The sequence below is a fragment of the Denticeps clupeoides genome, chromosome 2 (assembly GCF_900700375.1).
Source record: "Denticeps clupeoides chromosome 2, fDenClu1.1, whole genome shotgun sequence".
NCBI lineage: Eukaryota > Metazoa > Chordata > Actinopteri > Clupeiformes > Denticipitidae > Denticeps > Denticeps clupeoides.
In genome coordinates this window covers 6,912,516-6,940,263 of record NC_041708.1, presented here as the reverse complement: position 1 = coordinate 6,940,263, position 27,748 = coordinate 6,912,516, and the positions used below count along the sequence as shown (strand labels likewise).

Below are 27,748 nucleotides of genomic sequence, written 5' to 3'. Positions count from 1 at the left end.
CTGAAGGTTGTCAAGACGAAGAAGAAAAGAAGCCCCGCCCCCAGCTGTGAAGCAAGGAACAGTCAATAAAGCACAGCGCATTTACATCTCTCATTTATTGAGCTACATGATAACTTGGATCTGACTCGTGTCCGCTGAAAAAAGGCCTGTCTATGTGTCCGCAATCTCATTTAAGATGAATAAATCGCAAGCTGCTGACTCAGCTGGTTTAGTCATTTGGTAGCACCGTTCGGTATTGTTGGTGTACGATGCGCAGCTCCCGCGGGGGAAGCGCATTCCGATTTCCCCACCGAGGGCCTTTTGGGAGATTTACAGTCGAGCCGCGCACAGGTCTGGACCCATCTGAGTCCGGTAGGAAAGACAAGCTTCTCTTTACTTCCTGGGGTCAAAGGGCACACTGTGTTGCAATGGATGTTGTTTTAGGGCAGCTCTTGTGTGAACTATTTTGCTTTTCAGAAAGTTAAAGGCTGCGTCAGAATAACATTTTATGACATTCTTTGAATAGCGTCAGCTATCAATTCAAACTTCTATATAGAATGCACCATCTAGGACTAATTTTTGGGTCTTGAATAAACTGTGTGTACCCTTTTGAGGTCCAAATGGAACATATAGTAGATGTGAAATGGCACTTTTGGGCCAATTAGTTCTAGGAATGCAGTTATAGGAATGCACTAGCCATCTGGGAAGCTCCCCCAATAATTCATTTCATGCTACGGTTATTATTCTGGTTACATTTGCATCGGCAGTAGGAACTGTAGCTTGATGTAAGCAAAAAAGGCTAACTAAATCTACCAAAATCTAGAGGCGTGTTTCAGAGCACATAAAACCTCACTGCAAGACTAAATAATTAAAGCCAGTACAGATGAGGTAAAAACTTTTTTTTTTGTTATTGGCCGAATGTTTTGTCACTGGCTGCTCCTGGTGTAGTGTTTTAGACCCTAAAGTAGCCAAAACGGGCATTCCTTGAGCTACGCCTGTTCCTGTGAAATGTGCCAACAAGACAAAAGTGTCGGACTTCCACCAGTAGTTTAAGGAAAGTTCCTTGAAGGGCTTTTTTCATCAGACATCATGAATTCCCACAAACGTCAGGGACTTCTTGATGGTTTGCTTGTCTCTGAATACCCTGTAGTGCCTTCTGTGCTTGCTCTCTGATGAGGAGATGCTGAAGACGTAACGAATGCTGTTAAAATGCAGCTCTTGGTGCGGCAGAATGGTTGTTTCTTGCGAGGAAATGTAGGGAAGTTCTTATTTTCTCTCCCAGCGTGATGTGCACTATACGAATTGCACGCAGCATCTAGTTCCGCCTGACAGACCCACACACCCATCTCCTGATACGGGTGAAAGCTCACAACTGTCTGGACTGGAGCTGACTCATCGATCTGAGGTCCTTCGCGGACCTTCTCTTATTCCATTGTCTCTGGGCTGCCAGCTCCTCTCAGCAGCCGCCCCCAACAAATCTCCTTAGGGCCAGGCAACCATGATGGAAAGGTGATACTAGACCGACCCCCAATCTGCCCACCACTTGAAAGGGCAGGGTAGAGGAGCACTTATCTCCATCCTAATAGTAAAAGGTGTTTGTGAAGGTAGAGCACATGCAAGGCGGAGTGAACACACTTCCAGATTTTAGAGGGGGAGAGATTACGTCTCTGGACATAAATCGGTTATTTTTGCCACTTACAGATGGAGCCAATGGCCAAAAGTACACATGAAAGGGTGTAAAGATGTTCATTTTCACCTCAGTACAGTAGGGACAGGACCTTTGTGAAGGACAGCATGGCATCGTGAGTGCACTTTAAGCAGAGCTGATTTTTTTCCCCTTCATTTTAATAATGTACATGCAGATTTATAATGATGCAGAGGAGTCGAGGGTTTGGTCTTGTGGGATTCTTCTGCAGGTTGGAATGGCAAGCCAACAGATGACTCCGCCTTCTACTCCTCCTCAGTCTTGAGGGATAGGACGTTGGTCATTATTGCCTGGCTTCTCCCAGTCGGGCTTGGCTCTGAACTCTCCGCCATACCTGCAAAAAAAAAAGACAAAATCCGCTTTTAATTCCCCAGGTTTGGGCTTAGCAGGTGGTCGGCATGAGGGATGATCTGTTCTTTATTCGGTTGCACACCACTGCACCCCCCACTCTCTGTCTGTTTTTTTTTTTTTTTTCCCACCAAAAGCTACAGAACAGCGTGTGTCTGCACTGGGCATTATTTTTGGTGTGGAACTGATTAAGGCCCAGACCTCTGGCCAGGAATCTATCTGGCATTCACAGTATTGCCTATTACGGTAGTCCTCCATACCTGCAATGTTATGCATTGCCTGTTACAAAATAATAAAAGCGAACTTACGTAAAGGTGACAGGGCATGTGCCTTTTCTTCTGTGCCTCAGTCTTTTGGCAGCATTGTATCATCGTGGCATGGATTTTCTACTATGTTTATTGATATTGTCCAGATCTGATATTAAATACTATTAATTTATGTCAGTATTATTGCACATGCCATATTCCTCCTTTTGTATCTACTGCTAAATATAATTTCTTTTTTTTTGTGCAATAGAAACATAAGTTACACACAATATACACCAGGCAACTGAAATGCTCACTATTGCTATATATTCTCTGAGCCATTGCTGTATCTGCAAAACCACCAGGACAGAGTTCTGCAGAAGGTGCAGTTTTCCCAGTCAGCATGCATGTGAAATAGAAATCAATAGCGGAAGAACACTGATAGAAATGATACAGGAACATGGAGCATAGGTGAGCAAATGTATTTTGGGTCTGAGGTGACCTAGCAGTTGCCCTGCAGTTGAGGTCAGAGTCAAACGGACCTTGGAGCAATGCTCTGGAAAAGGCCGTCTCGTGCCAAAGCCGTGACAGTGGCTTTCCCCAGATGCCACTCTTGCCAGTCCATGAAGACTGTGTCACCGAGTGATAATGTCCAATGCTCCTTCAAATATCTCTTTCTAGATTACAGACAAGCAGTAGGCATTTGGCAGCTATTGGCGTGCTCAACGTCGTCTACACACTGGTGACCGGTGGTTGTGCCGCTGCCTAGAAAGCTGTTGACATGAGTCACGTCTCTGTGTAACCCTCTCCGCCTGTGTTTTAAAATAGCTTTTAACAAGTTGCTCTCGGACCATGCGGGTCAAAGTGGATTTGGGACCCACATATCTTCAGCCGTCATTCATACGTGTACAACACTGGGTCTGCAGCAATGTGCAAAGGGAAGTGAAACAAAAAGTTGGAAAATGCACCGAAACTGAGACAGCGGATGGCAAAGTGACCCGGCCACTGCAGTCCATAAAGTAGCAGCCTTTGGCTTTAAATAGCCCCCACCCCCCCGCCCCTATCAGCTGTTCGCAGCTGCCATTAGTCAGATCCCCATTGGGAAAGAAGGGTGATAGCCCAAAGCCAAAGTCATGAGGCTGCGAAATAATGGTGGGGGGCTGCAAGCTCATCGAGGTGACATTCACGCCGACACCGCAGCCCTCCACTCCCGCCACCCCCCTCCACACATGCCGCCCCCCTCGGTGTTCACAGATTAGAGGCAGGATTATTTACATTTCAAAATGGCCTCCAACCGTTGCGGGATTCAATTAGGCACGCGGCGGCATCTGCTTCTTCTGAGGGCCCGAGCTGTGCCAAACCGCAAGTCTATAAGCGCCCGGCCAAATGAAAGGGCCTGAAAACCTGTGGGTTCGTAGTTAATGCAGATTTCACAGGCATCCGCATCTGTTTATGAAAACCCGTAGATGCTACAGAGCCAGTTCACACTTGCATATGGATTACGGTAATCTCCGGAGACAGCAGAACGCGTAGAGATTTGTCGCATTGTTGTTACGTAAACATTATGGGCTGCAACTAAGCCTAACGCTCATCGCGTTTTCACACCAAAACACCAAGATCCACAAAATACAGTTATAGAATTCCAATTTAGTTGTCATCAGACACGAGACAGGAAAAATACAATGGTTTGGAGTTCAACGAGGGGAAACGGGTGTGATGGACCTAACTAGTCTGTTATTATGTCGAAACTGAGCCTGGAAAAGCTGAGATTTAAAGAAGAGAGAAGGGCGGAAAATTAGATTTTGCCAAATAACGTTGTTTGCTTTGGGCTATCCGGGGTCTAGTGTGCAGTGTCATTCTGAATACAAAGTAGCCCAATGACGGACAGGGCAGAGACCTTAATTCCAGTGGTAAAATACCGGTCACACACGGTCTTCAACCTGTGCCACGCTGACACAAAAACTCTGCAGGAAGTTATAGAACATCACTGGAACATCGCTAGAACATCTTCATGGCACCTCGCTGCGTAACCAAGGCATATGAGAATCATAAATTTCATCACACGCCCCGTCACCATTTGATAAGATCCTCCCACCACGGTCACTTTGCTCCTGAATGTCCTCTAATGTTTACATATTGGTTCTCACCATGACGTCCTATGCGAGACTTTTTTTGGTCCCTGTGTGATGTTCAAAAAAACGTTTGTGTAACATTTCCATTTGGTGGATCGCATTTGCAATGGATAAAAAAAGGTGGTAGGAGTTGAATGCTGTTACTTTAATGCTGATACTCACCTTTTGGTGAGTATCCGTTTGGTTAGGGATTATAGATTTAGCTCCTCCCACTTTTTGCACTGCACCTCTGGTTTTGTAACAAAATTACAGAAGCAAGATTATGCATGATTTATTTCTCCTCCCCATATTGCCCAGTCACAATAACAATAAAGTGTCAAACATTTTCACCCTTTAACGTAGTAGGAGGAATAATCAACATTTTTGTGCTTGCAAAATAAAACTGATCCCTTTTTAAAAGCATTAAAGTGACACTCTAATGAGGCCAGGTTCTTGTGAAAATTCGAGGAAATGTTCATGTGTGCTTATTGGAACCAGCACAAGTGACATTGCAAACAGCTGCTGAAACACCAGAGCACTTGTTAGCTGCTCACAACAATCAGGCTGCCGTTGCTGCTGATTGCAACTCCCTTTTGCAGTTTTATTTCAAGATTGTGTGTTCATACAGAACACTGCAGAACAGGAAACTGGTGTTTCATTATTAATGTGTTTAAACAAACGTATATATACAGTATATTACTTACATTTTTTATAAGCTAATAACAATGTAACCTTAAATTAAAAAAAAGGTAATAATAATAATCGGGGCAATGGTGGCCTAGCAGTTAAGGAAGCGGCCCCATAATCAGTGTGCACCATGTGCTGTGGTGTGTATTACAATGACAATCACTTCACTTTCAGTTTCACTAATATTGTAAAAGGTTTTCGTGAATTCATAACCGTTAGTTTCTTACATAAATAAAGTGATGAAACATAAGATATTGACGGGCCAGGTTTAAACCATCCAGAATGAGAAAGGGAGGTGTGTGTGCGAGCTCTCAACCACTAGGCTCCTCCCGTTTATAAAAACATTGTTAAAGTTCATGTTTTGAGTGACGGAAATATTTACACACAGAAATTGTAGTTAGTTCCTCTTTGTCAAGATTCAATGTCTGTTTATGTAAATCCTAAAACCAGCAAACAAGCCCGACGTAGCATCAGTTTAGAAGTAGTGCCGTAGGTTTACATTTACATTTATAGCACTTGGCGGACGCGATGCACACTCAGTCACCGGGACAGTCCCCCTGGAGCAGCTCTGGGTTAAGTGTCTTGCTCAGGGACACAATGGTACTAAGTGGGATTTGAACATGTGACTTTGTGTTCTTCAGGTTGTTTGTTCCTGTGCTTTATCAACCATAAGTGGACATCCATCATAAAGCAGAGCTTCTAGTGTGGTTGTGTGAGTAGAGCTACCCAGCCCTCCCCACTCTCCTCCTGGCAGTCTTGTGCCTTGTTCAGTGCCTCTAGGCACATTACTCTCATGGAGAGGGTCTCTTCATTTCAGGGATGTTAATGATGGCTGCGATGCTTGCTTCACTTGGCACATGGCGCCCAATCCACCATCGAAATTTGGATGCCACTCACATCGCTTTGCCCCTCTCACTGGATTTCCTTCCATGGGTGCAATTCCTCTTCTTATCGCCAGACTCCAGGAAGTCTTTTCTTCTCGGTGCTCATGGTCCTTTAAAAACACACAAACAACTTGTGTTCCTGTTGGCCATTTTGAAGTGATGTTGTGTCAGACATGGAAGACCGAGTGATTAAAATTCAATGCTCTTTGAATAAATCAGCCTCTTTTCGAACTCTAAATAAGATCCCAAAAAACAGACACGTAAACGTAGTACCCAGCGTATGGACACATACACGTGGACAGTATGTCATCCAGTATGTCATTTTCTGTGATCTCTGTTGTTTCCTTTATTCTCTGCCAAGCGGAAGGTGAATAAAGGTGAACGAATTAAACACTGACCTCTAACTCTAAGGCAAGCCTCGTCCTGAAGAAACCTTTTGAATTCAAAAGGCGAGAAAGATGTATTCCCAGCTAAATTGGCAATTATAGCAATCTCCCTTGGTTTCCAAAGGCCGTCTGGAGATCAGATGCAGGATTAAGTGAACAAACCCACCAGAACCCTGCGTAACGAACCGGCCTATCGTGAGAGGACGTTGTCTGAGGCTGATTTGCGCAAAGCCAGGTCAAAGCTGGGCTAACATTTACATTGTCAAGGGACCGAAGGCGGACAGAATGTGAAACGCGCAGCGGGCAGGGCGGGCGTCGTATTGTTGTAGGCGCCGCGTTTACATCAACGCTCATCTCTGCAAAGTCTCACATTTGAAGTTACCGATATCAGAAGAATCACTCGGAGGAATTTTGTTTTCAGTGGATGCCGGCTTTTTTTTTTTTGTTTTCTTCCTCTGACGAACAAAGGAAGGAAAAGTCTATTGTGTCTCCGTGGTAGTAAAAACCACAAAGAATAAACACTTTCTGTAGAATAACAGGGAATGCACTGACCTTCTCCGAAGCCACGCCTGGCAATGGCGACAAAAAAAGGCCATTTGTTTGTTCATTCATTTTCTAGTACGACCTTTCATTTATTCAGCCATCTAAATGACAAAGCGCTTCAAACAGTCAAGTACTGATGCTCACGAGGGCTTTAAGCATGTTGCATTATTGTGTTATTATGCCTTTTTGTCTTTGAAGTCAAGGTGCTTTTTACTGGCACACGTATTCAATTCCCTCAAGGATCCCTATTTTTATAGGTACATGAACTGCTCGAAGCAAAGAGATCAATTAAACGTGTAAAGCTCATTTGAAAAGCAGCTCTTTGGCTGAACATCTTTTGGAACACTTCAGGTGTCTCTTCACATTTGTGGTCTGGATGAATGGCAGGCCACCGATTTCAGGGGTCATTAGCGGTTTGCAGTGTATTTGCAATATCCTAGAGTCCCCTGCTGGTTCCGGCCATGGAGAAATCGCCCTTGCCTTTTTTTCGGCTCAAGCCCATTTGCTTCGCTTCTCTGCACGTGCCGACAATGCATAGGAGCCCAGATGGTCTGTTTAGTGAATTTAGCAGGCAGCTGACTCCCTAAAGCTCTCAAGCATAGAAGGAGACAATAGTGTTTCCACTGTCAAAAAAAGAGCTGAAAGAAAATTTGCCAAAAATGGCTCCCAATTTATATTTTTGTGCAATGAGACAATAAGTGTGCAAAACATTGCAAAAAGAGACATAGTTGCATGTGCAGGTATATGTATTTGTATTGAAGCATGTCTTTGACATAACTGTTACAGATCTTTTTTATAATCTTAATATTGTTTAGCAGCAGTTAAATTTAGGCAACATAATTGCTGCTATAAGAGATCAACTTTCATCGGCAGTGTCCTCTTTTTTAGGTGAAAGTGTCAAATTAAAGTGATTGTCACTGTGAAGCACTGCAGCATAGCAACAACATGTGTCCTCTCCATTTAAACCATCATCTTAGTGAGCAGTAGGCAGCCGTGAAAGTAGTGTCCTTGGCGGCTTGGGAATCGAACCGGCAACCTTCCGATTACGGGTCTGCTTCATTACCTGCTAGGCCACCACTGCCCCTGATGCTGGTTTAAATCAGCCTATACACCTGCTTCTGTGAAAATAAAACCAGAACATTGGAAAAACGTTATCCCTAGTCATGTAATGAATAAAGAGTACAATCTTCAAGAACACCAAATAAAAGATGCTGATTGAATCATCTTAGCTGTTCTGAAGAACCGGTGCCCATTGTTTCAGCAGTACACGCCCACATTCTCCTAATAGATTTGTCTTTGTCCTTCAATACCATTTATCATCAATACCATTCAAAGAGCTATAGGACTTGAACATTGATCCCTGCCCATCAGTCCTGCTTCTGCCATGTCACGTGTTGAATGTGGTGCTGTCACTTCATGTTGAGCTCATTTAATGTTTACTTGCACTGACATATTCCAGGAGCACGGCTGTGACCGCAGCAGTAAGCTGTCAAATAAGACAGCCAAATATATATACATTGCCTGAGATAATAATCAAAGGAAGAGACAATCAGTAACAGCATTTTTCCCCTTAAAAAGTTATATTAATTTTCCCGAATTTGCTGTCTCTTTAATTGAAAAAAAGGTAAACATTCACTGACATTATAGACCACTACTATTACTTCTAAGACAATCTACCATTGCTTTTCATCTCCAGCCTGGAGGAGGCTACAGAACAGCTCAGGATCAAGCACCAGGCACCACCAGTGCAAGGTCATCAGAATGCAATTTGCGAGCAGGTGCAGAATGCGGAACCTTGCACATTTGGTTAGGCCGCATTACTCTGGATATATACAGACACAAAGCTGTATAAACACACAGGGCTGCAAACAATTCCAATTCCGCCATTCCAAATGGACAGAACGTTCAGATAAAGGTACCTCCAGATAAAGGGATAAAGGTACATGGACATGGAACATGAAAGCCAAATCCATGCCAGGGATGACTGACTCACTGGGGTGAAAGGAAACCCAAGTGCCTAAAATGTATCTAATAGGGATAGAACATATTCTACAATAATCAAGTTGAATGAAGCGACTTGTTAAAAGATTTAAACTTGTGTGCATCATCTGCCTACTGGTCTAGTGCAATTTGTTACCTTCAGACATGTTAATCACTGTCTGCTTCCCCAAACAATATCTTCATTCATTTTTATCACCATCCTACTGTTTCTGTTTAGGTCAACTTTGAATGCACTTCCGCTTCCTTCTGTACTCTCTTGGTGTCTGATGAACCCTGATGATTAAATTAATATATGTAATATGTTGTGACACGGATTAGGCAACAATAGTGCTGAGGACATAATTATGTGTGAAATAAGGTTTTGTCATACGAGATTCAGTATGTATTTGTGCTGAAATTGCTTGCCACAGCTTATCTCTTATACCTCCCGTACCTATATGCATATAAATGTATTTTAAATTTCAAAATCTATATTATTTTGCAAAAATAATTGATTTTGATAGAACCGTCTATGAATGAATGAGTTTAGCACCATCTATGAATGCCAATTTCTCAGACTGACATTTCCATTGCACCCTTGTTAAATTGACATTGTTCTGTAAAAGTGCACTGAAATGGCAGGCCTCCATCTAGAATGTTGAGAAACTTTTGAGTGCAAAATCCATTGAAGACATTTTCAATGAATTACTAGTTGTCACTCATACGAGTAAGAGTAGCTGCGTTGTTTGCAGTTTGCTAATGTAATGTTTTATGGGGTGAAAAATAGCATTTATTGTAAATTAAGTATATTTTTCTTGTCAAACTAGGGTGTCCAATGTTCTTCACAACCCACTGAAGCTAAGCAAGTTTGAGCCTGGTCACCACTTGGTGACTTCTAGAAGGTCATGGTTGCAGCTAGTGTTAGTGGCTGGTGTGGAGAACGAGGTTCTGGGTGGATCCTTATGGCCCAATACAGTGCAAGGTACACATCATTTCTGAGGCTATAGAGAATTTCCTTGGTGTTCTACAGAAAAAAAGTAAGGGGTTGCCTTCTATCAAATCAAACTAAGTCAATACCTTTTAGCCCCACTTGACCTCAAAGGTAGGTGTTGAGTGTACTGGTACTTTGTACACATAAGTGTTAGTGGGTGATCTCTGCTGTAGAAATATCAGGACCATGCCCACAACCAACACCAATCATGCAGGTAATCAGATCAGTGGTGACCTAGCAGGTAATGAAGTGGACTCTAAATTGAAGGGTTGCAGGTTCAAATCCCAGACCATCTAGTTACCACAGGGGTCCAACCATAAGTGGACCCCTTGACCAAGGTAACATCCCCACACACTGCTCTTCAGGCTCCTTTTATGCCTGCCCACTGCTCACTGAAGGGCGGTGGCTTAAATGCAAAAGAACACATTTTGTTGTCTGTACCATGTGTTGTTCTTGCTGTGTATCACAGTGACAACCATTAATTCAACCATTCTGAGACATGACTTTTGTGGATTACATAGCCATGTAAACAGAACATTGAACAAAACCAATTTCTCCTTTAACTTTTACCTGTATTATGTTGGTGATTGTAAAATGAAAATTTGATTTTATTTTATTGGTAACAGAATGAATGTCGCCTGCACCGTACAGTAGCTGCTTTTTGGCCAGGTGTGAAGCGCAATTTCTTTATTCTGGAACCACAACGTGGATATGCAAACCCCCTCTCGGTCTCTGCTTGCGCATCATTACACTCTCTCTTGTAAAGCACTATGTTGAAGAACATTTTGTTAGCATCAAAGCAACACAGTATGTTCAAGGACACATTTCACCTCATATTTGTGTTCAATGCCTAAAACCTGGAATATACAGTTTTTTTTTTCTTTAGCTGCCCCAGATGAAAAATGAAAACCGTGGATCAACTGTAGCCGTCGCTTTTAAATCGTTTAGAGAGTTATGGAGGAGTAGCGTTGCGTGGCACAGCAATCAAGAAGAAATGCCTATTGTGCTCTTCCACCTTTTCTTAGACTTTTTTCCTCGGCACACATAAACAGAATATTCGCCAGAGCGCGATTCATCTTGTTCTGTTTACGCACACTAGTGGCACTTACCACAAAACACATGCCGATGACATTTTGTTCTTTACAAGCCTGCGTCATAACCAGCAATTCCATTGGTATCATCACATCACATTCTACACGTCTGTCGTTTAGTGGATCCATGTCGCACAGGATTCCTTTGTAATGGTTATTTTGCTGATAAGATCACTGAAATTGTACGTTCTGAAGAAGGCTTGCATGGCCTCCTCCTCTTACCTTGGGAATCTCCAGCCTGGTGGGAATCAGGAAAGAACAATTCCTGAGAGGCAGTAGAAGACATCTTTGGCCAAACATATTGAAGGTATAAACTCGAGGCTAAACTCGCCGGGAAGTTTCAGTTAAACATCATTAGGGCATGTTAAAAAGAGTACCAAAACCCGTAATTACGCACTCTCCATCCTGCGAAATGAGAGGCGGCTGCAACCGGCAATGGAAAAAGTTTCCGTTTTTTGCGGCGACTTCAGACGTTGGCAAAATAAATCCCAGGTTGTTGCTCCCGGTCCTCAGTCGAGTGGCCCACGTGATCACTATTCGTGCAAAACTGCATGGCTCAATGTCATCACCTCCGGGGAACAGACCTTTTTCGTTTGTTAGCGACGAAGACGGCACTACCATTTGCACGTAAGGGAAACCTACCATCGCCAACGCCTTTGATCCGCGGTGTTGCGTTTAAGACAGAACTCTAAATTAGGCTGCAATTTCACACCTGCAGCGGTAAAACGGAGCAGGCCGCAAAAAGCGCGTGTAATGCACTTGGCTTTTCTTTACGGCTTACAAAGGGGGTGCGTGAAGGAAACAAGAACACGTGCAGCCTGTAAATCTGAGGGGGGGGGGAGAAGTTCCTCGTAAATGACAGAAAGCAGGCTAATGATAAAGCAAGATTTACGGTGCGTGGAAACATTAACTGAACACGAACACGCTGCCCTACCTGCAAACACTATCGCAGCTCAGCACGCTTTCTGATGTGCCTTACATTGCAAAATTGTTGATGAGAGCACGTTTTTTTATTTTTTATTCCTGTCCGTCTTTTTGTCCTGGTGCGCCGGTGACTCCACCGTTAATTAAAAGATCATTAAATTTCTGGATGTTGAAGGTTGATGCTAATCGCATTAGGACACTTTGCTCCTGAAAAAAAGTGCATGGAAGAGAAAAGAAAGTGCTTCGGTCACAAAATGACACAGAAATTTCCCACTGAAATAGATCTGGTAAGAAAATCTTCTTTAATGTCTCGATGATGAAGGTACAGTAATCAGCAGTGGTTTTTTTCCATATGTTTTCATTAAAATATGATGAGAGCAAAATGTCTGTGATGCACATGAGAATGTGGGAGAAATAACTGCTGTAAATCTACACTAGATTTAAGGATTTAAATATACATTTAATAAATAATACATTAATAAAAGATAAATTGATGAGTCATGAACATTAAATTACCTACACGCTTGTTTGATTTCTTCATCTGTTTCTGACACCATTTGCTGCCATTTGTTACTAATAGTTCCTAATAGTTTTTCCAAATAGTTCCTCCCATTACTTAGATTACTCTGAGAAGTAAAACAAGTATAAAGTATGTTTTCTTTTTAATTTAGTGTTTTTATTCATCTCAATCACAGACAATCTGTTGGTCTTTTAAGAGGGAATATCTGTCCTGCAGGACACCATGTAGACAAGATGAACAGCATTTGCAAAGCTGAAGTGTGGCAGCAAAATGGCAATTATAAGACGGGATTGTTATATATTTCCAATTTTGGAAATTGAGGTTGAGTGGATTTCATATATAGTTACATCTTTTATTTTTTCTGTTTTTCAACATCAGTGCACCCCCCCACCCCCTTATTAAATTAAATTTACGGGGACACTGTTTACAAGTGTCCCCATGTATTATTTTATAACTATGTAGCAGAAAGATTAGTTCCACAAAATCCAAAACAGACCGAATTCAGAGGAACAAACCAAGATTTGTGGTTTTAAGAAGTTGAACTAATTCAACTTTCTTACTAAAGCTCAAAAGGGCACAGTCTAAAGCAGATGGTCCCATTACATTTATACACTTTCGCTTGTTTAACAGTGGTACAAAAGTCTGCAGCACTGAAACATGGCAGGATTCAGTTCTGTAGTTTTGTGTCCAATTCCATGCTTCTGGAACTGCTATGGGGTCAGAATTTCCATGTTCCAGTAAAAAGTTTTGACACACCTACTCTGTTGAGGCTATGGAGACTATGACGGAGGCTATTAAAGAGCCTTATTCGTGAAACCAATATTAAAGAATGTAATACAGGAAACAGATTTAGTTGCAAACATTTTGCTTTATTTTCATTATTTTTGTTCAATAATGTAAAAAACAGCTATCTTATTGTATATTAAAGACTGGAACTGTCCAATGTTTTGGTCAAATATCTACAACGTCCACACATTTTAGAAGTCTAGCCAATTCAATATCATATTACTAAACATACTTTAATAATTTATAATACCAATAGAGAGGCACCAAAAGATTTGGCTAGTTAGAAATTGAAATTAGTAGTCAAGAAAGGATATCCTGCAGGTTTCTGTTTACCAGTGGTGTAGACCTTCTCTTAACTACCTACTTAGTAATTAGCTAAATTGAGAAAGCCTTGGGAATGGCACGATTGAAAAATGGCAGTGATGGCAAACGTAGAGATATGTGAAAGTAACATGCATATATTATGTAAGCTTTAACCTGGTCTGAGTGGTCAGTTTAATTTGTATAAAGCTTGCTCACAATTTTCCTAATCCCCCCCCCGCCATAATTACGCTGTGAAATCTTATGGCTGTGTCCCAGCTGGACTTGTTGACTTGGATGCACAATGAAAACCTGAATGAGAACAGCTAATTATATACCCACAAAACTCAAAACAGAAAGTTCCCAATTGCTAATGGGCAGTTCTCCTCCAAGCCAAAGATCACTTTCAGACAGAAAGTGGTGGTTTATTTCCTATAAGCATGAAAGCCTGAGCTGCCTCTGCACGGACAAGATGAAACGTGCTGAGGCGTTGTGGATAGCTGCTAGTGTCTCAGTGAACGTCATCCCTCCTCATCGCAGGCCATCGAGTTTGCAAATGTGAAATTTTGGCATGTGTTTCAACCTTCAGCTCCAGAGAGCAGAATTTTAATAAGCCCTGCACCTGTCCAAAAAAAAAAAAAAACAGAGTGCTTTACACAAAGCATTTCCACAACAAAGGTTTCCTTAGTTTTATGCCTCTGTTTATTCTAGTCACCGCTCTGATTTGAACTGGCAGTAATTATTAGAGTAATTATTTCTTTCCAAAAAGTCCTCTTTGTCAAGAATGTAAAATCTTTCAAGTTACCAAATGTTTCCCAGAAACTCCACAGGTAACGCTGCACTATAATCAACAGGGGTGGTGCTGGGGAAAATTGGCAATTTGCACACCTTCTCATTCAATGTGTTTTCTTCCGGAGTAGAATATTTCACCTTTTTTTGTTAAGTACATAACTCCACATGTGTTCATTCATAATTTTGATGCCTTCAGTGAGAATCTACTAATGTAAATGGTCATGAAAATAAAGAAAAAACATTGAATGAGAAGGTGTGTGCAAATTTTTGGTCTGTACTGTATATTTATAATGTATCATACATGCAATTTTATGTTATGAAATTAAAATACAGGAGAACTTGTCAAGACCATAAGTTTAGATATAGTTGTTTTAAATGGTTGAAATACTGCAGCTAAAAAAAATTCCGTAATGTCACAATAACAGACTAGAAGATACTATGTGTTATGGTGCTGGGTGTGTAGAGGTCACCTCTTCTGGGATATTGAGAGGTCATCTGCTAATCCCCTGTAACCATGTTTCTGACAAATCAGAGCAAAGGTTGCAACATGATACACCACATAGCGGTATGCCACAATATGGGGACACTGAGCATAGCTCCATGTTTGATTGGATGTATTCTCACAATGACAATTAAAATAATAATAATTTGGGTCACATATAAAGGTTGATTAAATTAATATAGAAGATTAATAAGGTTAATAAAATGAGTTGAAAAGTTAAAAAGAATCATAATGATGATAATATAAATCTCTTGCACTGTAAATATATGAAGGTGCCACTCATTGTAATGGGAACAAAAAATCATGATATTTTCTGGGTCCCACTCTAGTATCTTTTTACTTTTGTTAATATAAAGTAATTGTAAAAGTTTAATTCAGATGCAATAATATCTACAGGTAGCTTAATGGACTCAAATGTTCATGCTGCACTCTCTCATAATAGACAGAAAAGGCATACGTTCCAGATTTATTAATCAAAGAAACTGAATTGTGAATTGATATTTATATTTGTTTCGCATTTTGTGATAATAAAGTTTAATCTGAGATTAAGTCAGTCGTGGACACAGCACTTGACAAAAAAATCCAACAACAACAGACCATCCTCGCCCTATTTCACAGCTTTGGATATACCACAAGATTTCCTGATCAAGAATTCAGACACATTATGGGATGGCAAGTACTAACCATTCAGAAATAGTTTTTTTTTGTAAATACTGACTTTCCTAATCTTGATAAGTCCATTTTTGCTGCCACAGCTAGTGTAGCAACTGTGTCATTTGCATATTATTGTCGAATGATGCTAATTTCAGCCACGGCGAGTGTTATTAGTGTTGAATTGTTGAAGACTAATAACTACATCCCATTTTTGCAAACACATTATGTGGCTGGGAAGATTTTTCAGTTTTTTAAGCGCATCTTAATGTCGATAAATAAAAGAATAACAAAAAAAAAAAAAAAAACTTAGTTGTCCAAGTCTAGTGTACAGCATTATGACCACAGTTTTAGCAGGTGCACGCTTGTGTACATACGGCAGGTTCTTCTGGAAGTGATTTACAGAAGCTAAATGGACACATGCCAGGGAATGGGGGCCAGGGCCGGGGGGCTAGTGTCAGAGGTTTGCGGCACGTCAGTGTAACGTGAGACGGGTGGACGTTCCGTAACGGCGCTGCATTGTTCTACTCAGTGTGCCAACACTAATTTCCCCTAAGTAAGAGGACTGAATTTTGTTAGGAAAAAATAACACTTCAGCAGACGCTTAAAGGAGTTGAAAGTGAAGTGATTGTCATTGAGAAGCACGGTATGCACAGAACACAATGAAATGAGTCCTCTACTTCTAACCATCACCCTTGGTGAGCAGTGGGCAGCCATGAAAGGCACCCAGGGAGCAGTGTGTGGGGACGGTTCTTTGCTCAGTCGCACCTTGGCAGCTGGGTATTCGAACCGGCAAACTTCTTCCTTACTTGGGGCCACCACTGCCCCAAGTAATGTCTCAAAGGGATTTATTGCTTATAAATAATACATATGTGGAAAGGATTCAATCAAAAACATAGGTATATTTGCGCAAACACAACCGAGAGGCTGTTCCAGTTACGTTAATGAATTACTTCTGTAAAAAGGTAGGGCCAGGGCAATACAGACCAATCCAAAGGAATTTATGATATGTTACATATAAATCAATACATAAAAATGATAAGTACAAATGCAGCAGACTGTCTTGGACTGAGACGTGGGTAAAACGATCCACTACCATGCTCCTTAGGTAGTGGAGTTTTAGTTATGTTGAGCTTTTAAATACAAACACTTGACTACACACCCCTGTACCACGTACAAATATTGCATATCATTTTTTTTTTTTTTGGCTTTAAGGTGTACTTGCATATTAAACTCTGTATCTGTCAACATAATCTCATGTAGACTTTATATTTTAGGAAACAGCTGCTTTAAAGCATTTATGAATGTGAAGTGCTTAAAGATTCCCTTTAACATATAAAATTAACATTCATTGGTATTATTCATAGTTAATCTTAATATTTTATTAATTAGTAGTCTGCATGTTTGGTATAATGTACTACACTATAGCTCATGTCATAATTGATACAATGCATAGAAAACAACTCCGTTTTAACTGAGTTAGAAACATCCATAATATATTCTTATGTTTAATATGGTTTAGAATGCTAATTGTGTCACTATTTAATCATTCAATCATTATTCCACCCATGAAGATGTAATAAAACACAACACATTTAAATTCTCCTCTTATATAAAGTGTCGTTGCCCCACCGTGGGATCCTGTCAGATATGGATTTGTGTCAGCGGGACACAGTGGGACACAAGATTGATTTGGCTGACATATCATGAATCATGACATTGTGAGAATGTTTTACGGCATGCAGAAAAAAAACAAAGGCTGATACCAGAGGCACATTTTACCGTAGGGCAATATATGATTTACAGCCGAATTATTTATATCTTATATCTTATCATGGGGAACTTATGGTCAGTGAATCATATCACGGATCAACGGCTCCTCTGTTTCCCACCCCTACTAGGGGAGGTGCAGTTTTGTGCGCTAAGGCCATCCCTGGAGTTACAGTAATAGTCTCACAAAATCTTCATCTAACCACAATCCCCCTGTTTTAGAGGCATTTTCACATTCCACTTTGTAGGAAAGCTCAGTTCCTTTCAGAAAGACATGGACTCAGCGGCGCAATTCCCGTATAACAATAATGATTACCAGGAGGCCAGATCCCCCCAGTGATTCTTCTCACGTAGCACGGAGGAAGAGGGGAAACATTAATACACGACATGGCAACACAAGCTGTTTAACCTTCAATCACCGACAGCTCATTCTTACCGGCTCCGGCCAAACGAGCGCCCAGAGCAATTAGACCAACTATTTGTGCATTAAAAGGCCTGCTGAAAAGTGCCAAATTAAACCACATGTAAAAAAATATGGATAATAGCTATAAAACGTGCTTTTATTATGCTGTATCTGGGTAAACGGGGGAAAGCAACAGGGGCCACCTGAGATTCTCTGTTGCACAGATGTTATTTGTCTTCACTTTCCTGGGCTCTACATCCTATCCTATCCATCATGCTTGGAGTCTTTCCTGCTTAATGGTTATAGCACCCGAGAGACAAGGAGCAACTAACATACCTACTCTCGTCGGCCACTTCCCTGATGCGGTGAAAAACGCATTCCTGCCATCCAGCAGCTCAGCTTCCGTCCCCCGACCTGCACCGCTGGAAAACGCGGCAGACGGAAAAAATGCAAAAGGAAGTGCACGCCGGGACCGCGCTTCTGATCTGCTTAGGCCCTGCATCCTTGCGTTGGGCTCGGGACACTGCAAGCCAGGTTCAGGGAGACCCCCTTCCTCCTCCACTTCCAGCTTCCTCTTCCTGCACACTCCAGAGAGCATTAATTACCAGCCTCACAGGGAACGGAGAGAAAAACACAATGCTTTCCTCGACCACCTGGACTATATGGAAAAAGATGAAGGAAAAAAAAACAGCCGTGAGCAGCTCTGCGGAAGTCGCACAACTGGAAAAAAAAAAAAAAACACTGGAGTAATTAGAGTTCATTTGAGTCTTGTGTACATGTACATCCAGATTTACGTCTTATGGACTATATCATAATCTCTACTAAATTTCTTTATCCAACCAAACTTCTAAACATTACCTACAAGGCCTGAAATGGAACTTAATTACATTTTTATTGATTCAGTTGAAATTCTGTGTCAATTCTACTATACATTTTTCCTGATGACATATAAAACGTATACAGCCTTTTGTTCCTTTTTTCTTTTACTTCAAATTAGTCGGATTCTTTGCAGAACTGCAGGAAATGAAGATGATGGGAAGTGTGGAATACATACATTCTCTGGAGACTTTAAGCCGCATAATGACTATTCTGAATAGGAATACGCCTGGGAGTACAAACCCTCATTAGTATCTGGAATGTTTTTTCTGTACACAAATTTCTCTGTGCTTCTCTGTGTGCTTTGGAATTGTCCTTCTGTACAGAAGCTGATAAGATTCAGAATTTCCGATTCATAGTTTTTTTTTTTTTTTTCTGTTCAAACAGAGGTGCCATGGTGGTAAAACACGCAGTTTAAACTATGGGAATCAAGCAATGCAGGGCTTTCAATCAACCACGATCATTAATACAAATGGCAATATTCTGTCAACAGGAAAACATCTAAACATGGTGACGTAATACACCATTCTTTACCTCTTTTACGCAGAAGAAGGATCCCCTTTGACCATTGCATTGACATTACCAGAGGAATTGAACCCCTATGCTGGCTATGGAGACCATCCAGAAGGATGGAATTCATTCATTAAGTTTTTGCATCTGCTGTGGTCCGATTCAGATTAAGGAGTAAAACTTCCTTGAAGCTGGTCACTGAAGTTAAAACAATGTTTTCTGTTAGCAGAGGAACATGCTCCGCTGTGTTTGCCCTCAAGCTGTGATCTTCATGAAATTCCTCACTTAGCCTTTCAGTGATTTTATGTTTGGAGAGCAAATAGCCATTTCATGGTAGAAAGTAGAGAATAAATAAAATGTTGGTTTTGTTAAAGCCATTTGGTTTGCAGTGCATTGGTCTGCAGTGCTGTCCCCAAGCACCCCCCCCCACACTCAGTACACTCCTCCAGCCATTACTGTAGCCTTTATTTTTGCAGCCATTTTAATGGAACCTGTCCACAGTGCGAGAGGCACATTTTATCAGTTGTTTATTACCAGCACCAACCATTGCAACCTTCACCAGCCAGCAACGATCCATCTTCAGCGCTCACAAATCCTCACCAAGAGATAATTTACTGCACGCTGTATGATATATTATGGACCCCAGCCAATCCATGGACACATATTGTTTAAAATCTTGATGTAGTGTACCAGAGAAAAGCCATCTGAGAAAAAAATGCTTTCTTGGCTTGTGGGTGTGAACATCTGTACAGCTGTTATGGGAGCAAGATTTTGCAAGATTCTGATATTTGTAAGTAATTGTAAACAAAATGATGGTCAGAAGATGGATTTAGGGACCAGTAAATGTCTTGCTTTTTAGTGGCTAATAAACTGATTTATGGATGTGGAGATAACGTTGTTCTGTCTTCAGCTTAGTTGTGTTGGATGTCTTCATGCATATGGACAAGGGGTGTGTGAGAGGTTATGGGAAAAGCTGGGCCCCTTTACTTTATGTATCCCTCAACTTACTGGGATGTTTTTTTTTACCCATTTCTTTTGTAATGCATTCAATTTATGTTGCTTTATATATTATTTATTCCAAGGGACTAACCCATAAGGATAATACCACGATTCAGATATTGATAAATTAGAAAATTTATACCACCAAAGAACCAAACATTTACTTTGCCAAGGAATTCAGTGTCATCTGAGGAGCACCAATAGGTGGAGATGATTGTAAACATGCTGTTGTCCAATGAAAAAAGGAATTTATCCAGATTTTATACTTGTATACTATTTTTAAATGAATTATACTATTCACTAGTTTTTAGGACTGTCTGTCTTCTATGTTGTCTACATGTTTTATTTTATTACTCTTGTTACTCTTGCACTGCTTGTCTTGAACTGCCAGTGTCATGTTGCACATGATTAATTTAATTTCCGATCGATACATGCATTAGCATTTTCATAGACAAAACAGATTAGTTTTGTGTAATTGGGTCAGTTTCCCATTCATGGATGCAGCCTAGTCCTAGACTTTTGAATGGAGAATTGCATTGATGCTCTCTTTTAGTCTATGATTAGGCTTGATCCTATGGGGTGGTAGTAGCCTAGTGGGTAACACACTCGTCTGTGAACCAGAAGACCCAGGTTCAAATCCCACTTACTACCATTGTGTCCCTGAGCAAGACATTTAACCCTAAGTTGCTCCAGGGGGCACTGTCCCTGTAACTACTGACTGTAAGTCGCTCTGGATAAGGGCGTCTGATAAATACTGTAAATGTAAATGTAAATGATCCATGAATGGGAAACTGACCCGTTATATTTGTTCATGGAAAGGCGACAATGCGAACATTCCTAAAACAGCTATTAAAATCACACTGGTGAACGTGTCATGTCCTAAGCACCTTTAAAATAAAGCACCATACTGGAGACATATACCTTACCGTCATTCTTTTAACCACTGTTGCCATGACGTTATTATTGAGTTTTCTTGTATCGGTTGGAATTCTGTTTCAGGTTTCTGAAGCTGCGTTTATCAATGCCATAAGCACAAGGGAATTGTTAAATTCTCATCATGAATGCCCTCCTTTATTAACCTTCAGATTTTATAATAATCAGCGTCGCTGCACAGTAGATCATAATGTGGATTCTCCTCCACACACACACACACACACACACACACACCCTAAACACAGATATGTTGTCCTTGCTGTGTTTACATTTCCTGTTCCCCTGCCGGTTTCCTCTTTTTCCTGTGCGATGACCCACCACCGTGAGCGATGGTGCTGTCATTTCGAACCACACAAAGTCCTCCTCCACAACACTCTGTCTTCTTAAACGCTTGCGTTTATTTGAACTCTTTTCTTGGATAAGTGCCCTGCTCTTGCAAAACTCCCACAAACACTCAGCTGAAAAGGAAGCAGCACCTTTTGTGTTCCGCGGTATATCATAATGACATGGGCCAACGGGGGATGTGCAGCGCATTTTCCTGGGTTGTCGCATAATGAGATTATTTCGTCTGATTAAATGGCCTGTAGTGCAAGCGAAGCCCAATCTCCCACTTGAATCGGTGTGGGAGTCTATTGACCATGGTACTAACCCAATCAAATCCAAGCAGGCCTGTCTCTAAGGCTCTACTGCGTGTGACCAGATCCCTTTCGGTTGGACTTTGCTGCTGCCCTGAGTAATGAAACAATAAGGGAAAAAAAACCCGAATGCTTCTGTCCCTGTGACCTTTTGCATTAGGTTAAGTGTTTCAGAAGCTCAGCTCACATGCACAAGATTACACAAAAAATGTAAATCTTACAACAGAGGTTGTGTGCATCCTTATTCTTTGGCAGTTACAGAATGGATCCAGAATGGATTCTAGCTCTGCTCTTCCTGTCTGCATGGAAAACAAACCCGTAACCCGGCCAAAAAGCCTAATTAACACAGTCGTGGGGCCCGCACATGGAACCAGACACTCGTAGATGGCTGTTTTCTGCATTATGTCACACATCCAAGATTGTGAAACATGCTCTTGGTGCCTCTGGTGATAATTTGGTGATGGATTGCCCTCTATTATTGTCCTGTGGGATCACTGGCTTCAGAGAAAAACCGAGCTACGTTTAGCAATCGTGCCGATGAGCTGGCATGTGCTGTAAAAAAATGTTGCCCATGTTGTGTTGTCTTTCTATGCACAGATAGGATAGTCTTTCCTCCTGGTTAGCACTAACATTAAAACATGTTCGTAGTAGTAGTTCCGCGGCTGAATGGCACTTTAACAAATAATTGTTGCCTCTGAAATCTGAATGAACTGCTGGAGCTATCAATTTGAGGTAAGTGATATAGGTAAATGCATATATTCATACCATAATTTCATTAATTACACGGATGTTTACAGCCTAAGTCTGATCAAAGGATATTTATTAAGCCGAGTCTTTGGGTAGCAGTGCTGGCATCTGCTGATATCACAGTGAATGACCGTGATCTTATGTCAGTTTTTTTTAAAGCATCTTCAAAAAAATGTGTGCGATGCTAAATAAACGCTGAAAAGCCTGAAATTAATATTCAGATTTGGGATGTAAGCAGTTAGGACCAATTATGCTGCAAAAAGCATTTTATTTACCTTGGAATGGCAAGCAAATTAGCTGAATTAAACGAGCTGTATATCAAAAAGGCTAATGAAATGTTAAATGAGAAACTGCCATCAACCCTTATGCAGTGAGAGATGCAAATATAAATTTAAAACTATACCCTAAATATGCCTAAATAAGCCACTGTCTCACACACACACTCCAAGGTGATCTCTGAACAAGTGAGAGTGGAAAACCGGTGCTCTCGTATGTTCTCAATGATTCACTGAAGCATGTTTTTGATAGATCTAGACCTAGACTCTAAACTACAACTCTGAGTATCACATAAAAACTTTAACGGTGATGTTTGGTACAAAATGGGGTCTCTGATGGAGTTGCAATGCAAAGGAAAATAATGCAGACAAAATTCTACGTTCTGAACACAAACCATCGAGTCAGATTTACTATATTTAGCACCTATAGGTGAACATAGAGGGTCACAGTGGGTTCGATGAAATCTGTTTTCCATTCGCTTCTTTAACTTATATTTCATTCCATTAATGTAACCTTTATAGGACTTTCAATCCTCTAGGACATCATTCAATACATGAATTCAGCATTTTGTCTGGTATTTGAACTTATTATAACAGTGAAATATCGCATGCTACAACGTAGTGACCGATCCTTGTCTGAAGTGGTCAGAAATACAAAAGTGCACTAGATTCTGTTACAGAAAATGAAAGTTGTCCAAAGATGAGCTATGAGTACAAGGCACTGAAGCAGAATAAAAACTATGTCACCTCATAATTAGCATTCACAGATGCAATTTGACTTGCCAGCTTGAACTAGAAACCCAGGAATATAGCATTGATTCTCCACCAACAGATGTGTCTGTAAATGAATCCTTTCTGATCAGCTGAAGGAAAATCTAGTCCCAAGTTTAATCTGTCTCTCTATGAAATTGACCTTTGATTGTCTTCAAAATAGATTTTCATTAGGCTGGCCTGATTTTTTTGCGAGTTAACAACTTAAGAGTGATTAGGATAGCATTTATAGACATGCAATATTCAACCAAAAATAAAAGGCAATATTTAGCAGTTCAACATCTTGTATAACATCATGTTACTGCTTTTGGCTCCTAAAGCAGCAAACGAGAAACTTCCCAGGATCTCGAGTGATGTAAAAATAAATTCACAGATTAACAGTTGGACATTTGCCAGCCATTCAACAGAAAAGGCCATTTCTTTGTTCCTCTTCACAGATTTTTTTGGTAGATTTTCCACTGGATTTTCCAGAGTGTCTCTAATTTAACATTAACTTAATTTCCCTTTGATTAATTTGAAGTCCATTGTAGTATTTTGATCTCTTCTATATTTGGTCTTGCTTATGTTTACAGGAAGGTTTGTTTTTTACTAAGGTATTATTTTTTTATTATGACCATGACCTGATATTGAGAAATGAACACATCTGATTGCTTTCTGTTCTTCTAGAGTAGTCATTTATTGTGATCTGGGTTTGATGCTGTATTTCTTGAGCAAAAAAATATTTATAGAGATCTTCAATAAGTCAATACCACAATAATGCTAAAATGTTAAATGTTTGGTTTGACTTGAATAAGAAACATGTTTTATTATACACATAACAGACACAAATGCTCCTTCAAACTGCGCTGTCGCCTGCCAAAGTAGGCAAATTTGAATTTCGGGAATAGGTTTTGGCAGATTTCTTTACATTTTGGCACATTTTTTGATCATTTTGGCGCTGCAACACGCTGCCTTTCTCAGATTTAGTTTTCTCTTGTCAGTAATGAAAGATTTTAAGAAGTATATGTGTTACTAACATAACCTTGTGTGTTATTTGTTGCACACAAAACAGATCTAAGTGCCTTTTCATTCACGGAAATGCTAAAAAGCACCAAAAAACAAAAGGACAATTGTCCACCCGCACAAATTCAACCAGGTGAATTTTTAACACACAGTCTCATTAGCAGCCCTACTTGTGTCTCGCACATGACGAGCGCCTAACCCTTGCAGCTAAAAATCAGCCTTGTAAATTACTGGAAATGTCACTCATCAGATAGTATTCTGGGGTGGGGACAAATGGCCTAGTCTCGACCTCCAGCTCACGGCCGGTCCTCATCACCCGCGTGCGAAGAGGCCATTAATGGCAGTCGGACCTGTGTGTTTCCTCGTGCCCCCTCTCTGCTTCTTACCCTGAGTCTAATTGACTTCTCCTTCCCTCTGCCAGTGGCCCATTGTTTCTTTTCTAATTACGAGCGCTCCTTCTCCACAGCCACCATATGTGTTCCTTTCCCTAATCACGACTCGAACCTAAAAAAAAAAAAAAAAAAAAAAAAAGGCTCAGAGCGCACAACATCTGAGATGAAGGGAGCCCCAGGTGCTGCTGGGTAAACGTCAGACATGCAAGGGTCTCATCTCATAAGTCTCTTTCTAAAAGAGCAGACCTCAAAGAAACAGATCCACCGACCGCAGAAGTCTACAGCAGCCCACAGTCCAGACAGATTCAAACCAGGTCTGTCTGAACCAGAAATAAAATGCAAATGACCCACCCTGCATTAAAGGACATTCAGTGTCCTGTTATATTTTTATTAAGTCTCAAGTGCAACAGCACCAAGCTTGCAGGCAGTGAGCGAGAAATACGCGAGTGGTGTGAATGACATCTTCTGAAAGCCACGGTCCTACCTCACAGACTGCTGTTGTTGGTGCGAGACGTGTGGGTGAGGACAAAGCTCTCGGTGCACTGCTGGCTGCTGGACGACAGCGAGCGCCGCGGCGAACGCTGGAAGCGGTTGCGGCGGTTGAAGTAGCTGCCGGCCGGCCATGTCCTCTGCCGCTTGCGCAGGTACTCCTTGTAGTTCTTGGTGAGCAGGGTGTAGAGGAAGGGGTTAATGCAGCTGTTGCTGTAGGTCAGGCAGGTGGTCAGGTAGTTGATGATACGCTTGGTCTTGATGGACAGGTCCAGTTGTGGCTGGAACTGGCCGAGGAGTTGCCAGATCCAGAAGGGCAGGAAGCAGGCCCAGAAGAGCAGCACGATGGTGAAGATCAGATACAGGACCTTCTGGTTGGGCAGCTTCTTTGTCTGCTTGAACGTCTCTGTCTGGGAGATCCAGTAGGTGCGGGCCAGCCGAATGTACAGGTACCCAATGATCATGCCTGGTGCCACGATGCTGGTGCAGAACAGACATGAGATGTAGATCTTGTAGGATGTGGGGTCTAATGTAGGTTGGCACATGGGCTTGTTGCCCACCACCATGAGCTTAACTCCAATAATTGTTGGCAGTGTGAGGACCAGTGAAGCCCCCCACACCAGCAGGGCGATGGCCTTCCTGTAGCTCTTGGAACGTTTGACCGTGTCTAGGGGCTTCAGCACAGCAAAGTAGCGCTCTGTACTCATCACTGTCAGGGTGAAGATGCTGGCGTGCATGGTGAGGAAGTCCATGCTGATAAGGATTCGGCAGCCCAGGTCCTCAAAGTACCAGCCCTTCAGGAAGTGGGTGCACACCACGAACGGGATGGTGAGAAGGTAGAGCAGGTCCGCCAGGGCGAGGTTGATGATGTAGATGTACATGGACGCCGCCGAGCGCATGGAATGGCACATGACCACCAGGGTGTAGATGTTGCCTGACACGCCCACCAGGCACATGAGCGAGAGGATGGTGCCGATGGTGAAGGTGGCTGCCATGTCCTGGGCTGAGGTGTTCTGTGGAGGTTCTGTAGCATTGGGAACCCACTCCACCAGCACCAACATGGGCTCTGTGGAGACGGTGGCCATGTCTACATCAAAGGTACATGAGTAACCAGGTCAGCAGCAGAGTAGGGGGCAAAAAACACAAAACCAGTTTTCAACGTGATGCCATAAACACGCATTATTTAAACTATTAAAAGTCCAACCTTGTTTAATGTGGATTAAAAACGAGCTTGTTTTAGTGGCTGACGCTGTGTTTGCATCACTGATCAGTATCACGCAGTGAAGCTGCTGCCTTATCAGCTCTGACAGAAGCTCACACAAGTGGTCCGGCGAGGCACCACGAGCTTCTCCTGCGGCGAAAACGACCCACCTTGACTGAGTCCCACCGACCGCGTGGCTCCCAACATAGAAAGGCTCAACACTCCGGAGGCGTTCCACGTGCCATCATTTAACGCACATGGTGTCAAGAGGGTATCTTGAGAGTGCATGAAAAAGACAGCGGAACTCCCACGATCCAGAGGCGTCGGGCGGATTCCGTCACTGTGAGGGCATCAATCTGGTAATCATTTTCTCTCAATATTCCTGGGAACGTGGCTTAACACGTTAGACTGGAGCCAATAAGAAACTTCTCCAGAGCAAAAGAGTCTTGGTATTTGCCAGGAAAAAAAATTTAAAAATCACTTATAGCGCATTCAAAGAAACAAAAGGAATTACAGCAAAAAAAAAAAAAAAAAAAAAAGATCCAGAGAGTTGTTAGAGGGGACGAGCACTTTAAGCACTTTCAGGCAGGATTTGAAATCCGCTCCGCTGCACGGTGCGCGTGTATGAGGCGGTGAGAGAGAGAGGCGTGCTCACACACCAGCGCAGAGTGGGAGGGAAGTGGCGGGAGGGAGGAAGCACGCCAAACGGGCTCCAGACTGTGTGTGCGTGAGAGAGAGAGAGAGAGAGAGAGAGAGAGAGAGATATAACGGTCACGGTGGAGGAGAAAGCAGCAGGGACGGAAACAGAGAACGTAATACGGAGGGGTAAACAGCTGCAAACAGCTGTATTCTTCTAAACTTTGAAAGATGAGTCTGAGTACGAGAGAATCTAGCAACGCTCGTAATTTAGAATATATAAGCCCAAATGCAACATTTAATCTATTCCTATTGGCAGTTTTTAGTCCCGGCAACATCTAATCAATGAAGTCACTGATGTTCTGACTTCAGATATAATAATAATGCACCAAAAACCTGGTGCTCTTAAGTGTCCTCGCGGTCATAATTCTCTTCGCCCTTGAAAGCACAAGAAATGAGATGCGCGTTTTTTATTTTTGGAAGTATTTTCAGTGATTTTTTCTTCCCTTTCAGAGGCCAATCTTCTACTGCGCTTGACCCACTGATGGGGAAGAAAAGGACCGCGCTACACATCAATATGGGGATGCTTGATTTGTTTGAGGGGGGGGGGATTCGGGAAGGCTTGCGGTTGATTACGGTGCGAGAGGTAAAAGGATGACCTTCGCATTGAAGAAATTCAGCGTG

The 27,748-nt window shown here is 41.8% G+C and overlaps 1 protein-coding gene across 2 annotated transcripts; it reads right to left on the bottom strand.

The window, feature by feature from the left end:
- Positions 1–26,940, bottom strand: uts2r (urotensin 2 receptor). 2 transcript variants are annotated; one of them, XM_028969505.1, is made up of 3 exons: positions 26,599–26,940; positions 25,223–26,314; positions 1–2,018 (listed from the first exon to the last, which is right to left on the bottom strand). In XM_028969505.1, the coding sequence occupies exons 1-2, from the start codon at positions 26,714–26,716 to the stop codon at positions 25,224–25,226; spliced, it is 1,209 nt and encodes a 402-aa protein (XP_028825338.1). In that variant the 5' UTR covers positions 26,717–26,940; the 3' UTR covers positions 1–2,018; position 25,223. The 2 variants fall into 2 exon arrangements, with proteins under 2 accessions (XP_028825338.1, XP_028825339.1); XM_028969506.1 differs by lacking the exon at positions 1–2,018 and adding an exon at positions 24,773–24,850.
- Between the last annotated feature and the right edge of the window lie 808 nt (positions 26,941–27,748).